Here is an 18301-nt window from a genome sequence, read left to right as displayed (position 1 = left end):
TCTTCAAGCCTGTGGAGCAAGTAAATAGCAGTGTACTTTTTAAGTAGTGCTCAATCCTCTGCAATGGTTTTTCATTTCAATCAGCTGGTCACTTAGAGGAGGACATCAAGGGTAGGTACTATCTAATGTTATGGAGCACTCCTTAATGCTGCTCTTGCTGTTTTGTTCCTTTTGCAAGCTTCGTTGCTTTACCAAAATAATGCTTTGCACTAATTGTTGTATAACTGGTCCTGCAACTTCAGATTCTTCCTTGGCCATTTTAGTGGCTCTTCAGTGTATTGGGTACCCAGAGAAAAATTCACCTACCATTATCTCCTCATCCCTCCAACATGGTTACTTTCCATTTAGAGGAAGGGGTATTCACTCAAAGTGCTTTAATTTTTGAGACTAATGTTATGAATTGTGACCGGTACTGAGAAAACATGTAATCGAGGGGAAAAAAAGTTTAACATGCACATTTGTGTATAATTTTCCAATCAACATGTGCTGATGGAATAATTTTGAATCACAAGTTGCTGGATGATTTACCTTGCTCCATGTCAGCCTCACAAGATTGTTATTTTCACTTAATCTTCCCTCAAGTCCAAGAACACAACAGAAGAACTAGGAACAGGAGTAGGCAATTCAGCTCAAACCTACTCTGCCATTTAAGATAATCATGGCTGATCTCATCTCCACTTTTCTGCCCACTCTTCATAATCCTTCAACTCATTACTAACTAAAAACCATCTATCTTGTCCTTAAATTTACTCAATTTCCTAGCATCCACCACACTCTGAGCTAGTGAATTCCACAGATTCATGACCTTTGAGAAATTGTCTGTATCTGTTTTGTGACCAATTAAGTTTGCTGCAGATAGTTAAGGCTGCTGCTTGTATCTGTTGATTTTGAGATTTGAGTTACTACAATGCCATTCGACCTCTCAAACCTAGAAAGGGAACATTTGGAATTGTGGAATCTTGTTCGAGTACACTGTCAGATATTCATACTTGCAATTTTCTTTCTTATCTCTTTGTTTTCTCTCCTCAATCTGATCTTTCACTAGCAACAGCGACTTGCATTTATACAGTGTATTTAATCCAGCAGTTCAAAACATCATGAAACAAAATTTGGCATTGAAAGTTTGTTACATGTAGCTGGTTTGAAGAAGTGTCTTGGAGGTATAGAGTTGGGGAGATGATTGCAGATCTTGGGGTTTAAACCGCTGAATGCACAACTACCATCAAAGAAGTGATCAAAATCATTTTATCAGTCTTTGGTTCATAATCAGTTTGCACTTCCACACACACAATTTTAATAATAAAAGAGATGGGAAATTGGCTTAACTAATATTATGATATCCCGCTTCAGCACACATCTCGGCTATTGTTTAAACCCCATCATGCATGCAGATGTACCCATTAGATATTCAGTACTACTTGTTAGGAGTGAAATTTACTTTAGTTTAGAAATGGTGCATTTTAATGCAAGTCGAAGCTCAATTTGCTTACAAGGCGTGTAGGTTCAACCGCTAGTACTTGTGAATATGTCACTAACATTATAGCCAATGGTGTCAGCTCTGTCATTGTGGAAAAAAAGTCTGAAAACAATCTGTCAATGCCAAGAATACTGATAGCTTTCGTGGAAAAATGGACAGAATACAGTATGTCTTCCTGAAAACATGTCCAATATTCCTAGCAAATTAAAATGCATTTTGATCTTTTTCATTCACAGCAAATGATTTGATTGTGAAATGTGACCCTCCCTTAACCGTAACATAATCCTGAAATATCCTCGAACTGCTACTAAATGTCATGAAATCTGTTCTAGTAAAAAAAAAAAGGATTTGATTTATTTCATTTGTGTCAGAGTAGTAGTCTAGTGGTGTTGGTTTCTGGTAAAAGTAAGTGACTGCTCTGATGACCTCATGGTGTGAATGCATGATGTGCAGAATGTCTCCTTACTGTATAGGTATGAACTCTGTGTAAGCACTTCTTTTTAAAGGAGTGAGCCTGTATCCTCCATTAAGGAGCAGGTAGAAAAAATAAAAGCAAAACTGTGTTTGAAAAGTTGGGTGTGATATTGAAGAGGAATGGGGAGCGCTACAAAATTATTTTGGGAGAGAAAGAATCACAACATGCCATTACTGTGCTAATGTAAAAGCATTTCAAACACCCCTGTGATGACACCTATGTTTTATATTGAATAAGTTTGATAACGGCTACTGAAGGGAGCAAAGTAATGAAGTGATCTTTGAAATTGGTGTCCCTCCCTTTTATTTTAAATCCGAAGTGTTGAGATTGTGCATAAATAAGATAACAGGGGAAGGAAGAGTTATCATGATGCCAGGTGACGTTTTAAATTTGGATGCATCACAGTGGGTGCTGCAAGCACAGTGAAGGAGTTAGTGAAGAGTGTGCAGAACTAAACATAAGAGTCAAACAGCACGGAAACAGACCCTTTGGTCCAACCAATCCATGCTGACTATAACCCCAAAGTCAACTAGTCCTGTCTGCCTATGCTTGGCCCATATCCTGCCAAGCTTTCTTTATTCACGTACTTACCCAAACATTTTTTAAATGTTGTACCTGTACCCACATCCACCGCTTCCTCTGGAAATTCATTTCACACATGAACCACTCTCTGTTTAAAAAAAAAAAAGTTGCCCCTCATGTCCTTTTTAAATATTTCTCCTCTCACCTTAAAAATATGCCCCCAGTCTTGAAATCCCCCACCGTAGGGAAAAGACATGTGCCGTTCACCTTCTGTACACCCCTCATGATTTTATAAACCTCCATAACGTCACCCCTCAACCTCCTATGCTCCAATGGAAAAAGGTCTGAGCTTATCCAGCCTTTTCCTATAACTGAAACCGTCCATTCGTGGCAACATACTGGTAAATCTTTTCTGATCCCTCTCCAGCTTCATAAAATCCTTCCTATGACAGGGCAACATTTAATTGTTAATCTGACTTAAATGCTTGAAATTATCTATATATGAAAAAAAATGTCTTAAACGTTGGCTTTGACTGGAGGAGAATGTGAAAATAACTTAGCAAGAAATATTGTATCTTTTTTCCAGCAAACTTAGAATGGTCTTGGCACTTGATGAATCAAGTAGTTCATGTGGTTTCCAAAGATCCATTGAATTTCCAAGTGATATTTTGTGAACAAAGTTTACAAAAAAATGGTAGCTAAATGTAAATGAATAATCTGTACTGATCACTTTTGAAATGTGGACCTCAACTGGCTCAAGGAAGAAAACATTTTTATGCTTTAGTGTAGGTATTCATGATCAAATGAATGCACCCCTATGATTAATTATTGACACATTCTACTTTGCATGGTCCAACTAAACTTTTTTTTTATTTCCTCAGAGTGCAGCAGCCAAAAAGTACTGCTGGTTTGTGAATGCAGGATATCCCACTTATTTTACGTAAGTATTCTTTAATTAGTAGTTTAATGCATATTTTGGAACACAACACATTTTATATCTGTTAATGCTGCAAAGTGCAAAATTCATTAATGTAGAATGTAAAGAAATTAACGCTAAACTAAAAGCGAAATACTGCCGTTTCTAGAAATCTGTTGTAGAAACAAAGTGAAGGAAAACCTTTGTAAGTCTAATAATTCTTCTTTGTAACTGAGGTAGTTAAAAATGTGATGGGTTTTATGCTGTTGAATAAGTGATGGTGTAGGTAGAACAGAGAGAAGACTAGGATAGGTTAGAAGATGGGACAGACTAAGTGGTTGCAGTTGTCTTATTACAGATTTGCTCCAATCAATAGGGGAATAGTGTTCAATAGAATCATACAGCATAGAAACAGATCCCTCAGTCCAACTCACCCACGCCGACCAGACATCTCAATCTGATCCAGTCCCATTTGACCCATATCCCTCTTAACCCTTTCCTATTCATGTACCTATTAAATGTTGTAATTGTACTCGCCTTCACCATTTCCTCTGGCAGCTTGTTCCATACATGCACCATCCTCTGCATGTCCTTGGTGGTGATGGCACCTCGGGTCCTTTTTAAATCTTTCCTGTCTCACCATAAACCTGTGCCGTCTAGTTTTAGACACCCCCCCCCCTCCCCACCCAATCCTAGGAAAAAGACTTTGGTATTCATCCTATTCATGCCCCTCGTGATTTTATAAACCTCTTTAAGGTCACTCCTCAGCCTCCAACGCTTGAGGGGAAAAAGCCGCAGCATATTCAGCGTCTCCCTATAGCTCACACCCTCCAGTCCTGGCAACATCCTTGTAAATCTTTTCTTCACCCTCTCAAGTTTACCAACATCCTGCCAATAAAAGGTGACTAGATTTGTATGCAATATTTTTAAAATGGCCTCTGCAATGTCTTGTACAGCAGTACTATGACATCTCAACTCCTATACTCAACATTTTGACCAATGAAGGCTAAATACCTTCTCTACCACCCTGTCTACCTGCAAATTCACTTTCAAGGAACTATGCACCTGCACCCCTAGGTCTCTTTGTTCAATAATGTTCCACAGGGCCCTACCATTAACTATATGAGTCCTGTCCTGATTTGCCTCAACAAAATGCAACACCTCACATTTATCTAAACTAAATTCCGTCTGCCACTTCTCGGCTCGTGGGCCCAACTAATCAAAGTACCGTTGACTTTGAGGTAACCTTCTTCACTGCCCACGACATGACCTATTTTGATGTCATCTGCAAACTTATTAACCGTGCTTACTATATTCACATACAAATCATTTATATAAATGGCGAAAAGCAGTGAACCCAGCACCGATCCTTGTGGCATACCCATGGTCACAGGCCTCCAGTCCAAAAGGCAACCTTCTACCACCACCCTCTGCCTCCTACCTTCAAGCCAATTTTAGATCCAATTGGATAGTTCTCTCTGGATCCCATGTGATCTAACCTTACTACCCAGTATACCATAGAGGATTTAAGGGAAAGAAATTCATTTAAGATGTCTCAAACATCCACCAAGTAGAGTAATGGTTAACTGTTGAAATATGTGAAAATCAAACTAGTTAGTGCAAAATGCAGACATCGTTTAAACTTGTTTGTAATTACTGGAGTAGTTTTAGTCACTTAGTATGCTGAAACTACAGCAAAGGGGCAGGCAGTTCAGCCCAAATAGTCCTGTGCAAGTGTGTTTGCATCACTTGAAACTCCTGCTTATCCCTCTTTTAAGCCTATCAGTATAACTGTCTATTGCATCTACGTTATTTACTTCAGCAATTCATACGATAGAAAGTTGCACATTCAGACCACATTCTGGGAAAAGAGACTTCTTCTGAATTCTTTAATGTATTTATAACCCTTATTTTTTTGAACTTTTGTACAAGTGGAAGAACTTCCATTATATCTATTGTTTTAAATACCATTGTCCTTGGCAGGTAGAATAGAGGAGCTGAATATTATTTACATGGAGAAAGACAAAGCTGCAGCACAGAAGGATCTGGGTGTCCTCATGCATGAATCACAAAAAGCTAGCATCAAAGTTCAGGTAAATAGGGAAGGCAAATGGAATGTTAGCCTTTATTTCAAAGGGAATGGAATATAAAAGTAAGAGGTTTTACAAAAGCTACAGGCTACTAGTCAGATCATAGCTGGAGTACGGTGAACAGGTTTGGGCTCTTTAGTTATAGAAAATGATACTGGCACTAGAGGCAGTCCAGAGAATGTTCACCAGGCTAATAGGTATGAAGGAACTGTTTTATGAGTACAGGAGGTTGGGCCTGTGCTCAGAATTTAGATGAATGAAAAGTGACCTTTTTGAAACACGAAGTTTATCGGGGATTTGACAGGGTAGATGCGGAGAGGTTGTTTCCCCTTATAGGAGAGTTTAAGACCAGAGGGCATAATCTTAGAATTAGGGGATGCACATTTAAGACAGAGATTAGGAAGCATTCATCTCTGAGGGCAGAGAATCTGTGGAATTACCACAGAACGCTGTTGAGGCTGAGTTGTTAAGACCGAGATAGATGGATTTTTAATCAGTAAGGAAATCAAGGGTTATAGGGAAAAGGCCGGAACGTGGAGTTAAGGATTATGGGATTAGCCATGAGTTTATGGAATGGCAGAGCAGACTGGATGGGCTAAATAACCTACTTTCGCTCCTATGTCTTACAATGAGATTGGAAGACCTCTATCAGATGGGAACTGCTAGATGCCTGTGAGATCCACAGCAACCACATCTGCAGCAAGGAACATGGGATTCAAGGGGAGACAATGGTCCAGTGTATTGTCACTAGACTATTAATTCAGAAAGCTTGGTAATGTTCTGGAGACCTAGCTTCATGGAATTTGGATTCAGTAAAAATTTGGAATTAAGGTTCTAACGATGACTGTGGAAGCCATCATCTATTGTCAGAAAAACCAATCGGGTCACTGATACCATTTAGGAAAGGGAATCTGCCAACCTAACCTGGTATGACCTACATGTGACTCCAGATCCGCAGCAATGTGATTGACTCTTAACTGCCCTCTAAAATGGTCAATTAAGTCACTGTTGTAACAATTACTAAGCAACTTTCCAAAAAAAATGGAATGGAGTTGAGCACTTAGTGTCAACTAAGGCATAGAAAACGACAACAGCAAAAACAGCCAAGTCAACCCTACAATGTCCTTCTTACAAACATCTGGGGCCAGTTTCAAGATTGTAAGAACTGTCTCACAGACTGGTCAAGGAACAGCCTGACATAGCCACACTCACAGAATCATACCTTGCACCGAATGTACTCGGCACCATCATCATCCCTGAGTATGCCTTGTTCCCCACTGGCAGAGCAGGCTTAGTAGAAGTAGTGGTACAGTGGTATCCAGTCATGAGGGAGTCTCCATGAGAGTCCTCAACTTTGACTTCAGACATCGTGATGTCTCATGTTACCAGGTCAGACATGGGCAAGGAAACCTCTTACTGATTCACCACGTACCATCCTCTCTTGCCTGATGTGTCTTTGCATCTCTATTGTTGAAACAGAAAGCATTGATGGTGGCAAGGATGCAGAATTTACTCTCAGTGGGAGATTTCAGTCACCATCATCGGTGACCCAGCAGCATCATTACTATAAAGCTGGTCGAGCTCTAAAGGACATTGATGCTAGACTGGGTCTGCAGCAAGTGGCAAGAGGGAAAAAGATACTTGTCTTCATCTTCATCAATCTGCCAGCCACTGATGGTGGTATTGGTAAGGATGACCACCGCAGAGTTCGTATGAAGTCAAAGTCGCCCTTTACATTGAGAATATCTTGCATTGTGTTGTATGGCATTGTCACCATGCTAAATGGTACAGACTTTGAACAGATCTAGCAACTCAAAACTGGGCACCCATGAGGTGTTGTGGGCTATCAACAGCAGAAGTATAATTACTCGAACGCAATCTGTAATCTTAAGAGCAAGCACAACGCCCACTGTACTATTATCATCAAACCAGGGGATCAACCCAAGTTCGCTAAAGGATGCAGGAGAACGTGCTAGGAGCAGCACTCCTAAAAATGAGGTGGCAATCTGGTGTAGCTATAAAACAGGATTTTCATTCCTTACAGCATAAGCCCCAAGTGACAGAGCCAGGTGATTCCACAATCAACAGATCAGATCTAAGCTGTACAGTCCTGTCATGATTGTAGATAATAAAACAACTCACTGGAGGAGAAGGTTCCAAAATGTACCTTCTCTCCTCCCAATGGAGGGGGGCAAGACTCTGCATAACAGTGCAAAAGATTAGGCTGAAGCATTTGCAACAATTTTCAGTCAATTCAGTTCACCCCATGTGATATCAAAAACAGCTGACATTTCTGGGTACTGCAAAGGCTATGGGCCCTCAACATTCTGGCAACAGTACTGAAGACTAGTACACCAGAATCAGTTGCACCCCTAGACAAGCTGTTCCAGTACAGCTATGACACTGGCATTTTCCCAACACTGTAGAAAATTGCCCAGGTACATCCTGTGGTCAAAACGTAGGACAAATATAATCTGACCAGTTACCTCCATATCAGTCTACGCTCGATCACCAGTCAAGTGACAGGAGGTGTCATTAACAGTATTATCAGGCAGCTCTTGCTTTGCAATAGCCTGCTCCCCGATGCCCAGTTTAGGTTCTGACAGGACAACTGAGGTTCTGACAGGACAACTAAGCTCCTGTCCTTACTTACAGCCTTGGTTCAAGCATAGACAAAAGAACTGAATTCCAGAGATTAGCTGAGAATGACTGCTGTTGACAAGGATGCATTTGATGTGTCATCAAGGAATCCTAGCATAACTGGAGTGACTGGAAATCAGGGGTTGGCTCTCCATTGATTGGGGTCATTCTTGGCACAAAAGAAGATGGTTGTGGTTGTTGGATGTCAGTCATCTTGGCTCCAGGAGATCTCTACAGGAGTTCCTCAGGGTAGTGTCCTAGATCCAACCATCTTCAGCTGCTTCGTTGACAACCTCCCATCCTCCATAAAGTCAGAAGTGGGATGTTCTCTGATGATTGCACAGTGTTCAGCACCATTTGCAACTCCTTAGGTACTGAGGCAGTGCAGGTCCAAATGCAGTAAGACTTGGGCTGACATGTGGCAAGCAACATTCGTGCTACATAAATGACAGGCAGTGAGCATTTCTAAGAAGAGAGAATTGAACCATCATCCCTTGACATTCAATGGTGTTACCATCAATTAATCTCCCACTGTCAGCATCCTGAGGGTTACCATTGACCAGAAACTGAACTGGACTAGCTAGATATAGTATGTATATTCTATAATATATATTTGTGTGTAGCTACAAGAGCAGGTCAGATGCTGTGAATCCTACAGCTTGTAACTTGCTTCCTGACTCCCTAAAGCCTGCACACCATTTACAAAGTATATTTCAAGAGTGTGATAGAATACTCCCCACTTGGCTGGATGAGTGCAGCTCCAACAGCTTGATACCATCCAGGACAAAACAGCCTGCTTGATTGGCACCATATCCACAAACATCCATTCCCTTCACACTGATGCTCAGCAGCAGTGGCAAGGTGCCATCTACAAGATGCACTGTAGAAATTCACCAAGGCTCCTTAGACGGCATCTTCCAAACCCAAGACCAGTTCCACCTGGAAGGCCAAGGGTGCAGATTTATGGGAAAACCATTGTGTGCATGTTCACCTTCAAGGCACTCACCATTCTGACTTGGAAATATGTCACCAATCCTGGAACACCCTCCCTAAAGATATTGTGGTTATACCTATAGAATATGGATGTCAGTGGTTCACCTCCCTGGAACCAGTCTGTCAGTTATTCGCATGAAGAAGGCCTTTGTCATCGAAAACTGGTCACTAGTTCAGACACCAATCAGCCACTTATTGCCAGCTGTATCTCCATCCAAGCCCTTAGCAGCAGTTCAGTTTTAATTAGAAACCCCTTCTCTCCTTCCTCTTCCAGGAATATATGAGAAGGGGTTTAGAAAAATAACTGCAACCCCGATCTGTGTATTCGTCTAGTATTGCAGTTCTGTGGGGTTGGTGGGTGCTGTTTTATGCAGCTGGCACGCTTGCACTTGCAAGTAAAGGAAAAAACCTCTTGCTCGCTGATTGCTGCAGTCAGGTCAGCAAAAGTCACTGTCAGAAAGGAAACAGGACAATTTCCTTTGCCTGACTTGCAGAAGGAGGTATCCCCAGACTGTCATGGATGAAGGGGGAACCAGGAGTGAAGTCAAATTCACTGCTTTTCCCCTCTTAAGCCAGAGACAGTGTGGTATTGTTGATTTGCTCTTTCCCTTTTTATTCCTACTCTTACTGAAATAGGCCCGAACCCTGGTTTTAGAGTTTCCGTCTTAAAAATAAATTTGTGGCAAAATCCCCTGAGAGGTGCAAGATAGCAAGAAAGAAAGTGAAGTCGAGAAGTTAAACTTGGGAGTATCTAATAAAAAAAAAATCAGATTGGTATTTAGTTTTGAAAATGCTGGTGTTAGTTTAAGTGATTTAGAATTTAGTGCAAAAACAGAAATTGTTGGGAAAACTTAGCAGGTCTGGTAACATCTGTGGAGAGAAAGCAGAGTTAACATTTCGAGTCCAGTGACTCCTCAGATGCTGCCAAACCTGCTGAGTTTTCCAAATAATTTCTGTTTTTGTTTCTGATTTCTAGCATCTGCAGTTCTTTGTTAGAGTCCATTGAGTTGGCTGATGTAATAATTCCTGTCCTGGGAGTTGGGATGAAGATGGAAGGCAGTCAAAGGTGTAGGCAATATTTCTTGTTCTCAGTGAATTTGTCCAGTTTGGCTTGAAAATCTGAGATTCTTTCCAGAGATAAAACTTCTGAGTGAAAGATACGTGGAAAACTTCTAGCTACTGAGGCCTGGAGCTGCATTTCTTGTGGTGTTAAGACAGTAGGTATAGTCAAAAATTGAAACAATATACCCTGGAGCAGTTCAAAAGCATATGAAAGGGTGATTTCTGCTAAAACATTTGGAGAAACTGGTTACTTTGATCGCCCTCATCAAAATGGCCACTGTGAAGTGAAGAGGTGCTGATAGTCCATCTCCGTAGTTCATTGAAATAATATTATCGTTTTAGTATCAGATAGTAGTAATTTGCAATTCCTTTGTGTCTTTGGTATTCATGGGAGTTGGATATCTCTAGGTCAGAATGGTAGTAAGCCTAATGTCCCTATATTAAAGGAGGTGCTAGCAAACATGCTGGCTTTGATTTGCAAGAAGTCATAGAGGTTTCTAGCTAATTTCAATCGTGTGATTGTAACAGCTACATTAAGAGTTTAGCAATGTTGACTATTTGTTTTTATTTAAAGATTTTAAACAGGAGAATCAAGGATAATTTGAAGAATGAGGGTTGAATTGGAGAAAGAGAGAAAATAGCAAAAATATAAAACCAAACAATAAAGATTTCCTGAAGTAAATAAATGGAAATAATGGTGAACAGTGGGAAGCAACAAAATGGCAGAGGCTTAGGACAAGTATTTTGTGTCTGTCTTCACAAAAAGTATCCGAAGAGTAGACGAAAAGCAGAGGTGCAAAAGGGCGAGAGGAGCATAAAATTGTTACAATCATGAGAAAAAAAACTAGGAAAACTACTGAGACAGAAGGTTGTGAAAAATCCCTAGTTCTAATAGCCAGCATCCAAGTGTTTTAAAGGAAATGGTTGCAGCGATAGTGAGTATATTTGTATAATCTTCCACATTTCCATAGATTCTGGAAAGATCCCAACAGATTGGAAATACAACCACTATTCAAGGAAGGAGGAAGATGAAAAGCACAATATTATAGTTCAGTCAATCAAAACATCTGGCATCGGGAATGCAATCAGACAGAATTAACTTGGCTTTCTGAAATGGAAATTATGTTTGGCCAACTTGTTAGCATTCTCTGAGGATGTAACAGACAGAGTGGATAAGGGGGAACCCTTAGATGTATATTTGAATTTCCAAAAGACATTTGATAAGGTGCCTCAAACAGAAAAAGAAGGTGTCAGGCATAATAAATCAGCATACATAAAAGTTGACAGTTGAACAGGAAACAGTTGGAATAAATTGGGTCATTTTCAGGTTAGCAAATTGAAACTAGTGGAGTGCTAAAGGGATTGGTGCTGGGACTTCAACTGTTTATGATTAATGCTGGAATCCGTTGTATTATAGCCACCTTTATTAATGAAGCAAAGATACGTAGAAAGGCAAATTTCAAGGATGATGCAAAGAGGCTGCAAAGAAATTTCACTATTTTAAATGAGTACATACATGTTTGGCGGTTGGACTGTAATGTGGAAAATGCGAAGTTGTCCACTTTGCCAAGAAAAATAGGCGAGCAGATCATTATTTACATAGAGAAAGACTGCAGAATTCTTCTTTACAGAAGAATCATAAGGACATTAAAAATATAAGCAGAAGTAGACTCATTTGGTTCATTGAACCAGTTGTCCTGTTCATTAAGTTCATGGCTAATATGTGTTAATGTTTCACATTCCACATTATTATCTGCCCCCAAGATTTATTCTATTTATCGTCATTTCTTCTGCATTATAATACCCTGACTAATGTTAAAACCAGATCTATAGCATTGTGTAATTGTTTCAGTGAAAGACTGCCTTATTAAATTTTTAAAAATCTATCAAGTCGGATTTCAGTCTGGGATTTGACTTGACCAGTAATAATATTTACTGGGATCGTAACTCATGAGAATCTCCCTCTGCTGTTAAAATATTTCATGACCTACCGCCATGCCTTTTGATCTTTCAACCGTCTGACAGAAATTGTTCTCCTTATCTCTATCCTAAAAGTGTGAGCCCTAATTTTAAAATACTGCCCTCCAGTTCTGGACTCATCCACAAGAAATATCTTTTCCATGTTCAGTTTCTCATGACCATCCAAGATCTTACCCATTTCAGTTCAGTCACACTCACTCTTCTAAACTCTGGAGGAAACGAGACCAGCCTATCATAAACTCCTTATTTTCATAATCATTTCCTGTCATAATACAGGATAGCATGCCATTACCCACCTTGATTACATGCTGTACAAGGATACTAATTTTTCTGTAACTCATACGCCAAAGCATGTAAATCCCTCTGCACCTTAGAATTCCATAGTTGTTCTCCATTTGATTTTTTTCTTATTCTTGCTGCCAAACTTCTCAGTTTCCCACAATTACATCGTCAGCCAGATTTTTGCCCAGTTATTCTCCTGCTAGCTTCTTTGCAACATTTTTTTCTTACTTACCTTGGTGTCACCCATGAATTTAGTTACCATGCCTTCACTCCCCTCATCTAAGTCATGGATCTAAATTCTAAAAATTTCAGGCCTCAAAACAGACCTGTGCAGGTTTTCACTCATTCTGCCAATCAAATAAATATCCTTTTATGTATAAATGTGTTTTCTGCTAGCTATACAATCTTTTGTCCATGTGAATGTTACCCCCAACTCCATGAGCCTTTATTTTCTTCAGGAATCTTTGTGGCACTTAACAATGCGTGTTACTTCTTGAAAGAACTCCAATAAATTGATTAACTATGATTTCCCTTTGAAACAATGCTGATTCTCCTAATTACCTTGAGTGTAGCTGGGTGTGCAGCAACAATCCTTGTAAAGATTGAATCTAGCGCCTCTCCCATGACATGTCAAACTAACTGGCCTATGGCCCTTTTTGAATAGATGGTTATTTTGCTACTTTGCCTTATGGAACCTGTCCAGAATCCAGCGAATTTTGGAAAATTAACACCAATGCATGTACTACTCCATTAGCCACCTCTTTTAATGCTTGAGGTGAAGTCCATCTAGAAACAGAGATTTGTCAGTCTGCAGCTCCAATAGTTTGCCAAGCACCACTTCCCTCGTAATTATAATTTCATTAACATCACCCCTCCCTCCCAATTCCTGATTGACATTTTTTTACTGGAATGCTTTTTATGTCCTCTATAGTGAAGACAGAAGCAAATTATTTGTTTCATCTGCCGTTTCCTTATTGTCTACTATTAATTCCTCATTCTCACTTTCCAGAGGACTAACATTTGCTTTACTTGCTCTTTTTTTCAAATATCTTTAGAAATACTTATCAATTTTTATATTTCCACCTATAGCTTGCTGTTGAATTTCTTCCGCTTCGTTTTGGTTATTCCCTATTGTACTTTATATTCTGATCAGTCACCTGACCTGCCACTCATCTTTGTATAGTTAATACTGTTTTCTTAAGTATCAGGCTTTACCTGACTTCTTGAGTGAATTGCAGATGATGTGTCTTCTCATTAGAATTTTTCTTTATAGTAAGAATATACTTATTCTGAGCATTCTGAAATACCTGTTTAAATGTTTGCCATTGCATCCTTAATAATCTAGGCCCTAAACTAATATGCCACTTCACTTCAGCTAACTCAGCTTTCATATCACACAGTTGCCCTTATTGAGGTTTAAAACACTTGTCTTGGATCCAATCTTCTCCATTTCAAGCTGGATGTAAAATTCAATCATGTTGTTGTCACTGCTGCCGGGGAATGCCTTTGTGCTGAGATTATTTATTAATCCTGTCACAGTACACAATACCAAATCCAATATAATCTGCATTCTGGTCAGTCCAGAATCTTGAAAGCATTCTCTGAAATCCTCATCCAGACTACTACTGCCATTCTGATTTTTCTAGTTTATATGTAGATTAAGGTTTAAATGCAACATATGTTTGAAATTTGAGCAGCTTCAGCTCACAGTTTGAGTTGGAATGCAGGTAGTATGATGCATCAGGGAGAGGTGAAGTTATCTAGATTCTTTGTACCAGGACACAATCAACGACTTAGGAAATGGTGTTCTAATTTGATCATTGGTCACGGACAGGGATTATGTGTCTGTGAGTGAGGCAGGCAAGTGGATCCAGAGGATAGGAGTTTAGGAATGTCAGCCATCTGCAATTGTCAGTAGGTTTTAGGTTCTGCCAACCCATTTTGATAAGAGCAGAGGCTGCAGGCAGATTAGCAAAGCGACTGGCACAGTGGTACAGGAAGCTATTCAAGTGGGTGAGCAACAAGGAATGTAGAAGGGCTTAGTATGGTGAGGGGATTGACACTGTTCACTGCAGCAAAGAATGAGCATCTAGATAGCTGTCTTTCCTGTCTTGTGCCAGGATTCGAGAAAACTGCTCAGGGCAGGAAAGGAAGTTGCGTTGGGAGAGGAAGGATCCAGTGCTTGTGGGCTGTGCAGGTAACAAAGACATCTGTAGAACTAAGAAACCAATTCTGCGTAGATAAACGAGGAGTTCAGCACTAAATTAAAAACAGTTCTTCAAAGATTATATTCTCTGGATTATTATCTGAACTGGGGTATGGTACATAAAATTAGCGAGGTGAATATGTGGCTGAAAGACTGGTGTGGAAGAATTGGGTTCCAGTTTGGGCCACTTGCACCAGTACTGGGCAAACCTGGAGCTGTAAGGTGAAGAGACGGTAAGAACTGCCGATGCTGGAGTCCGTTGCCCAAGGGCCCATTTCTGAAGAAGGGTCCCGACCTGAAACATCAGCTTTCCTGCTCCTCCGATGCTGCCTGGCCTGCTGTGTTCCTCCAGCTCCACACTGTGTTATAGCTGTAAGGTGAAGATATTTTACATCTGAACCGTGCTGAGACCAGTGTTTTTACGAATGTCATGATTAAGGAAGTAGAGTTTTAAACTAGATAGTAGGCAAGTGATCAAATGTGGAAAGATGTATATCCAAGAGTAGATACAACGCAAGAGAAGAAAATAACATGGCAAGTGAGGATCAGAGAATGGCCAGATGAAACAGAGGAAAAACACTACAGATATACCAATAATCAAAGCTAAGTGCTGCAAAGATAAAAAGACTAAACTAAAGGCTCTACTTGAATGTGCAAAACATTCTTAATAAATTTAACAAATTGATAGCGCACGTTGAAGCAAATAAATATGAGACGGGGCTGCAGCATTGCAAGGATTGTATCCTGAATATTGAGGAATGTATATTATTCCAGAAAATTAGGTAACTATGTAAAGATGGATGGATAGCACTACCAATCAAGGATGGCATTTGTGCAATAGTTACAGAAGAGCTTGGTCCAGGAGAACAGGATTGTAGAATTAGTTTGGGTGGAGATGAAGAATAGTAGGGCAAAGAAGTCATCAGAGTGTGTTTTTACATGAATCGCAAAAAAAAAGTGGGTACAGCAAGTAATTAGGAAGGCAAGTGGAATATTGGCCTTTATTTGAAGACTAGAGTATAAAGTTCATTTCATCTTGTCAAGTACTGTTGAGACTGCCCTTGGAGTATAGTATAGGGTTTGGTCTTTAGACTTAAGGCATGCTTTATTTGCATTGGAAGCAGTTCAGAGAAGTTTCAGTAGGCTGTTACATGGGATAACAGCAGGTTGGGACTGTACTGTAGAATAATGAAATGAATCTTGTCAAGTCCACTTAGAATTTTGTATATGCTTTGATATGAAGATTGGGAGGATGTTTTTGCTCATGAGGACATCTACATACTTTACTCACTGTTATAATGGTGACTGTATAATATAGCCAAATTAATGCTAATTAACAAATAATACGATCTGCTTTTGCAATGCATACATTGAGAAATTTGTGAGCTACAGAACATCCGAGGTTTCTTAACTTATTTTGTGGTCCTATTTTCATGAAGACAATAGTTGACAACAATGGTGTCCCTTTTAGTCTTACAGGACTGATTATTGAACATTAACTTGTAAGTTGATTTTGATTACTTGTTGATTGAAATGATTAATAGGTATGGAATCTACTTATGATGTAATACTGTCTAAATAATGCAACATTTCTATGTTGAATAAGAGTCTCCAAAAAGCTGCTGAATCATTTTAACTTTTATCTGACAATGAGTCAAATATGCCTTAATTGGCAGTGGAGGCATCAAGTCAAAATTCTAAGAAGGACTCTGATAATCTTTAAAATATGATGTTTTGTTTCAGCACGCCTTTCATCTGGATTTCAATCTAACCAAAGCTGATTTCTCCTTTCTGATAGCTGCAAGAAACTTGGACATCTTCACTGTTGTTATGAGTACATGTGGCATAAATCTGATAGTAACTGAGCAGAAGGGACACTGAAATTATAGCATTATTCAGAGATCTTAAAGTTAATGAACTGAGCACCGGTTTCCTGATTACAACCTCGGGGCATGCTGATGAGACTGAAGAGTTGTTTACCAATGGTAGTGCTATGCTCTACCTATGCTTTATCTACCTAGGAGCTGCAACAGACAGTAGCATTTGGACATTTTCATTTTCTACCTCTGTTGTGGACAAAACTCTCCTCAATGAAACTATGCTGCATAAGTTGTGAGATATAACTGGTCCAGATATTCAATGCATTTACTTGCATTTCTAACAGGATGCTTCACATGCAGTAGATTACCTTCTGAAGTGCAGTCAAAGATCTTAGGTGGCCAAATGTGGTTACTGTGTTGCGTACAGTAAAATATCAACTTGCAAATTAATAGAATGGTCAATTAATCTCAGGGTTTATTGTTCCAAAGTACTTATCCCCTCTCTCCCATGGAATAGTGTCATAATAGGATATTCGTGCAGCCTTGGTTTAATGACATGGGTTGAAAGATTGCACACCAACAATGTAGCATTTTTTTTCAGTAAAGCATTTATCAGCTTGGCAGAGTATCTCTAAATGCCACCTGTAGCAAAATTGACGTCATTCTCAAACAATGAGAAGCAGCTAGCTGCCTGTCTAAAGATGATGTTGCAGTATGTAAAATGAAGGACTTTGTACAACAAAAATAAAGTTATTTGATTTTGAAACTAGTTTCTCTTTGTAGCATCCCTCTGCTTCTCCATCTTAGCAACTTTCCCTCTCACTTACATCCCTTGCAGCCACCCAGTCTTCCTCCAGCTATCCTGGGCAAAAAGGAAGCTAGCTCCTGCTGCAGACCTCCCCTGCTCCCAGCCTTTCTCCCTGCTTCCGCAAGGGTCCCAGCTCTGCTTCCCTTTTTTCAGCAGCGTATGCACTGATGATGGTGTTGCTGTTCACGGAATGAAGTGATTTAATCGGAGCACGTGCAGACGCTTTCTGTGGCCTGTCCTGTTGTCGCAGATTACAACTTATGTCAGTTCTCAAATCCTAAAGTAGGACTTTATCTCTCAGCTTTCACATCCAGGAGCAAGAGTATGAACAACTGAACAAAGCTGATTTTTAACTCAGAGGAAATGATACACCAAATAGTTAGCACTGAGGCAAACTGCATTTATCTGTATTAAAAAAACTGAACAATAGGGCCAATGCGTAACAATCTGGATGTAAAGGCTGCTGGTGTCATTGCATTGACTAATGTGTCTGACATAAGGCGTTTCTTTCATAGGTGCCGTGCATACGAGGACTGTTGTGGTACAAAATGCTGTATGCGAGCATTCTCTATTCAACGATTATGGTATTTTTGGTGAGTTTTAAGCATGCTTTTGTTATGCATGTTAAATAATGAGTTGGTATTTTTTGGGGGAAAAGAATAAATCTATATCAATTCTTTCAGATCTTGATTTGTACACAATTATCATGGTACAATATGTAAATGAATATTTGCTCATACATTTTTGCATATATTGCCTTTTTTAATGTATTCTCTGACATCTATAACTTGAATGTTCAAACAGTAGCTGCAGAGTTAGACTTTCTGACTGATTTACTCATTTTTCTTCCGGGAAGTATGCAAATTGAATGAGAGCTCTTGAGTGAAGGTAAGAAACAGAAACAAGGAAAATACGAGAAGGAGTAGGCTATTCGACCCATCAAGCCTGCTCCACCTTTCAATATGATTATGGCTCATTCTCTATCTCAGCACTAATACTCCTGCTCTCTCCCCATACCCCTTGATGCCAT

At 39.6% G+C, this 18301-nt stretch overlaps 1 protein-coding gene across 1 annotated transcript in view; it reads left to right on the top strand.

The window, feature by feature from the left end:
* Window positions 1–18301, top strand: part of vopp1 (VOPP1 WW domain binding protein) — a 68676-nt gene that overhangs the window by 27230 nt on the left and 23145 nt on the right. The window contains exons 2-3 of the mRNA XM_048610952.1: window positions 3356–3414; window positions 17787–17864. Of these exons, the coding sequence (XP_048466909.1) occupies window positions 3356–3414; window positions 17787–17864 (137 nt within the window). The remainder of the gene's footprint in view (window positions 1–3355; window positions 3415–17786; window positions 17865–18301) is intronic.

Source organism: Rhincodon typus, chromosome 2 (assembly GCF_021869965.1).
Source record: "Rhincodon typus isolate 14 chromosome 2, sRhiTyp1.1, whole genome shotgun sequence".
Taxonomy (NCBI): Eukaryota; Metazoa; Chordata; class Chondrichthyes; order Orectolobiformes; family Rhincodontidae; genus Rhincodon; species Rhincodon typus.
Note: the sequence above shows the minus strand (reverse complement) of the source record. Positions and strands in the feature narration are given on the sequence as shown.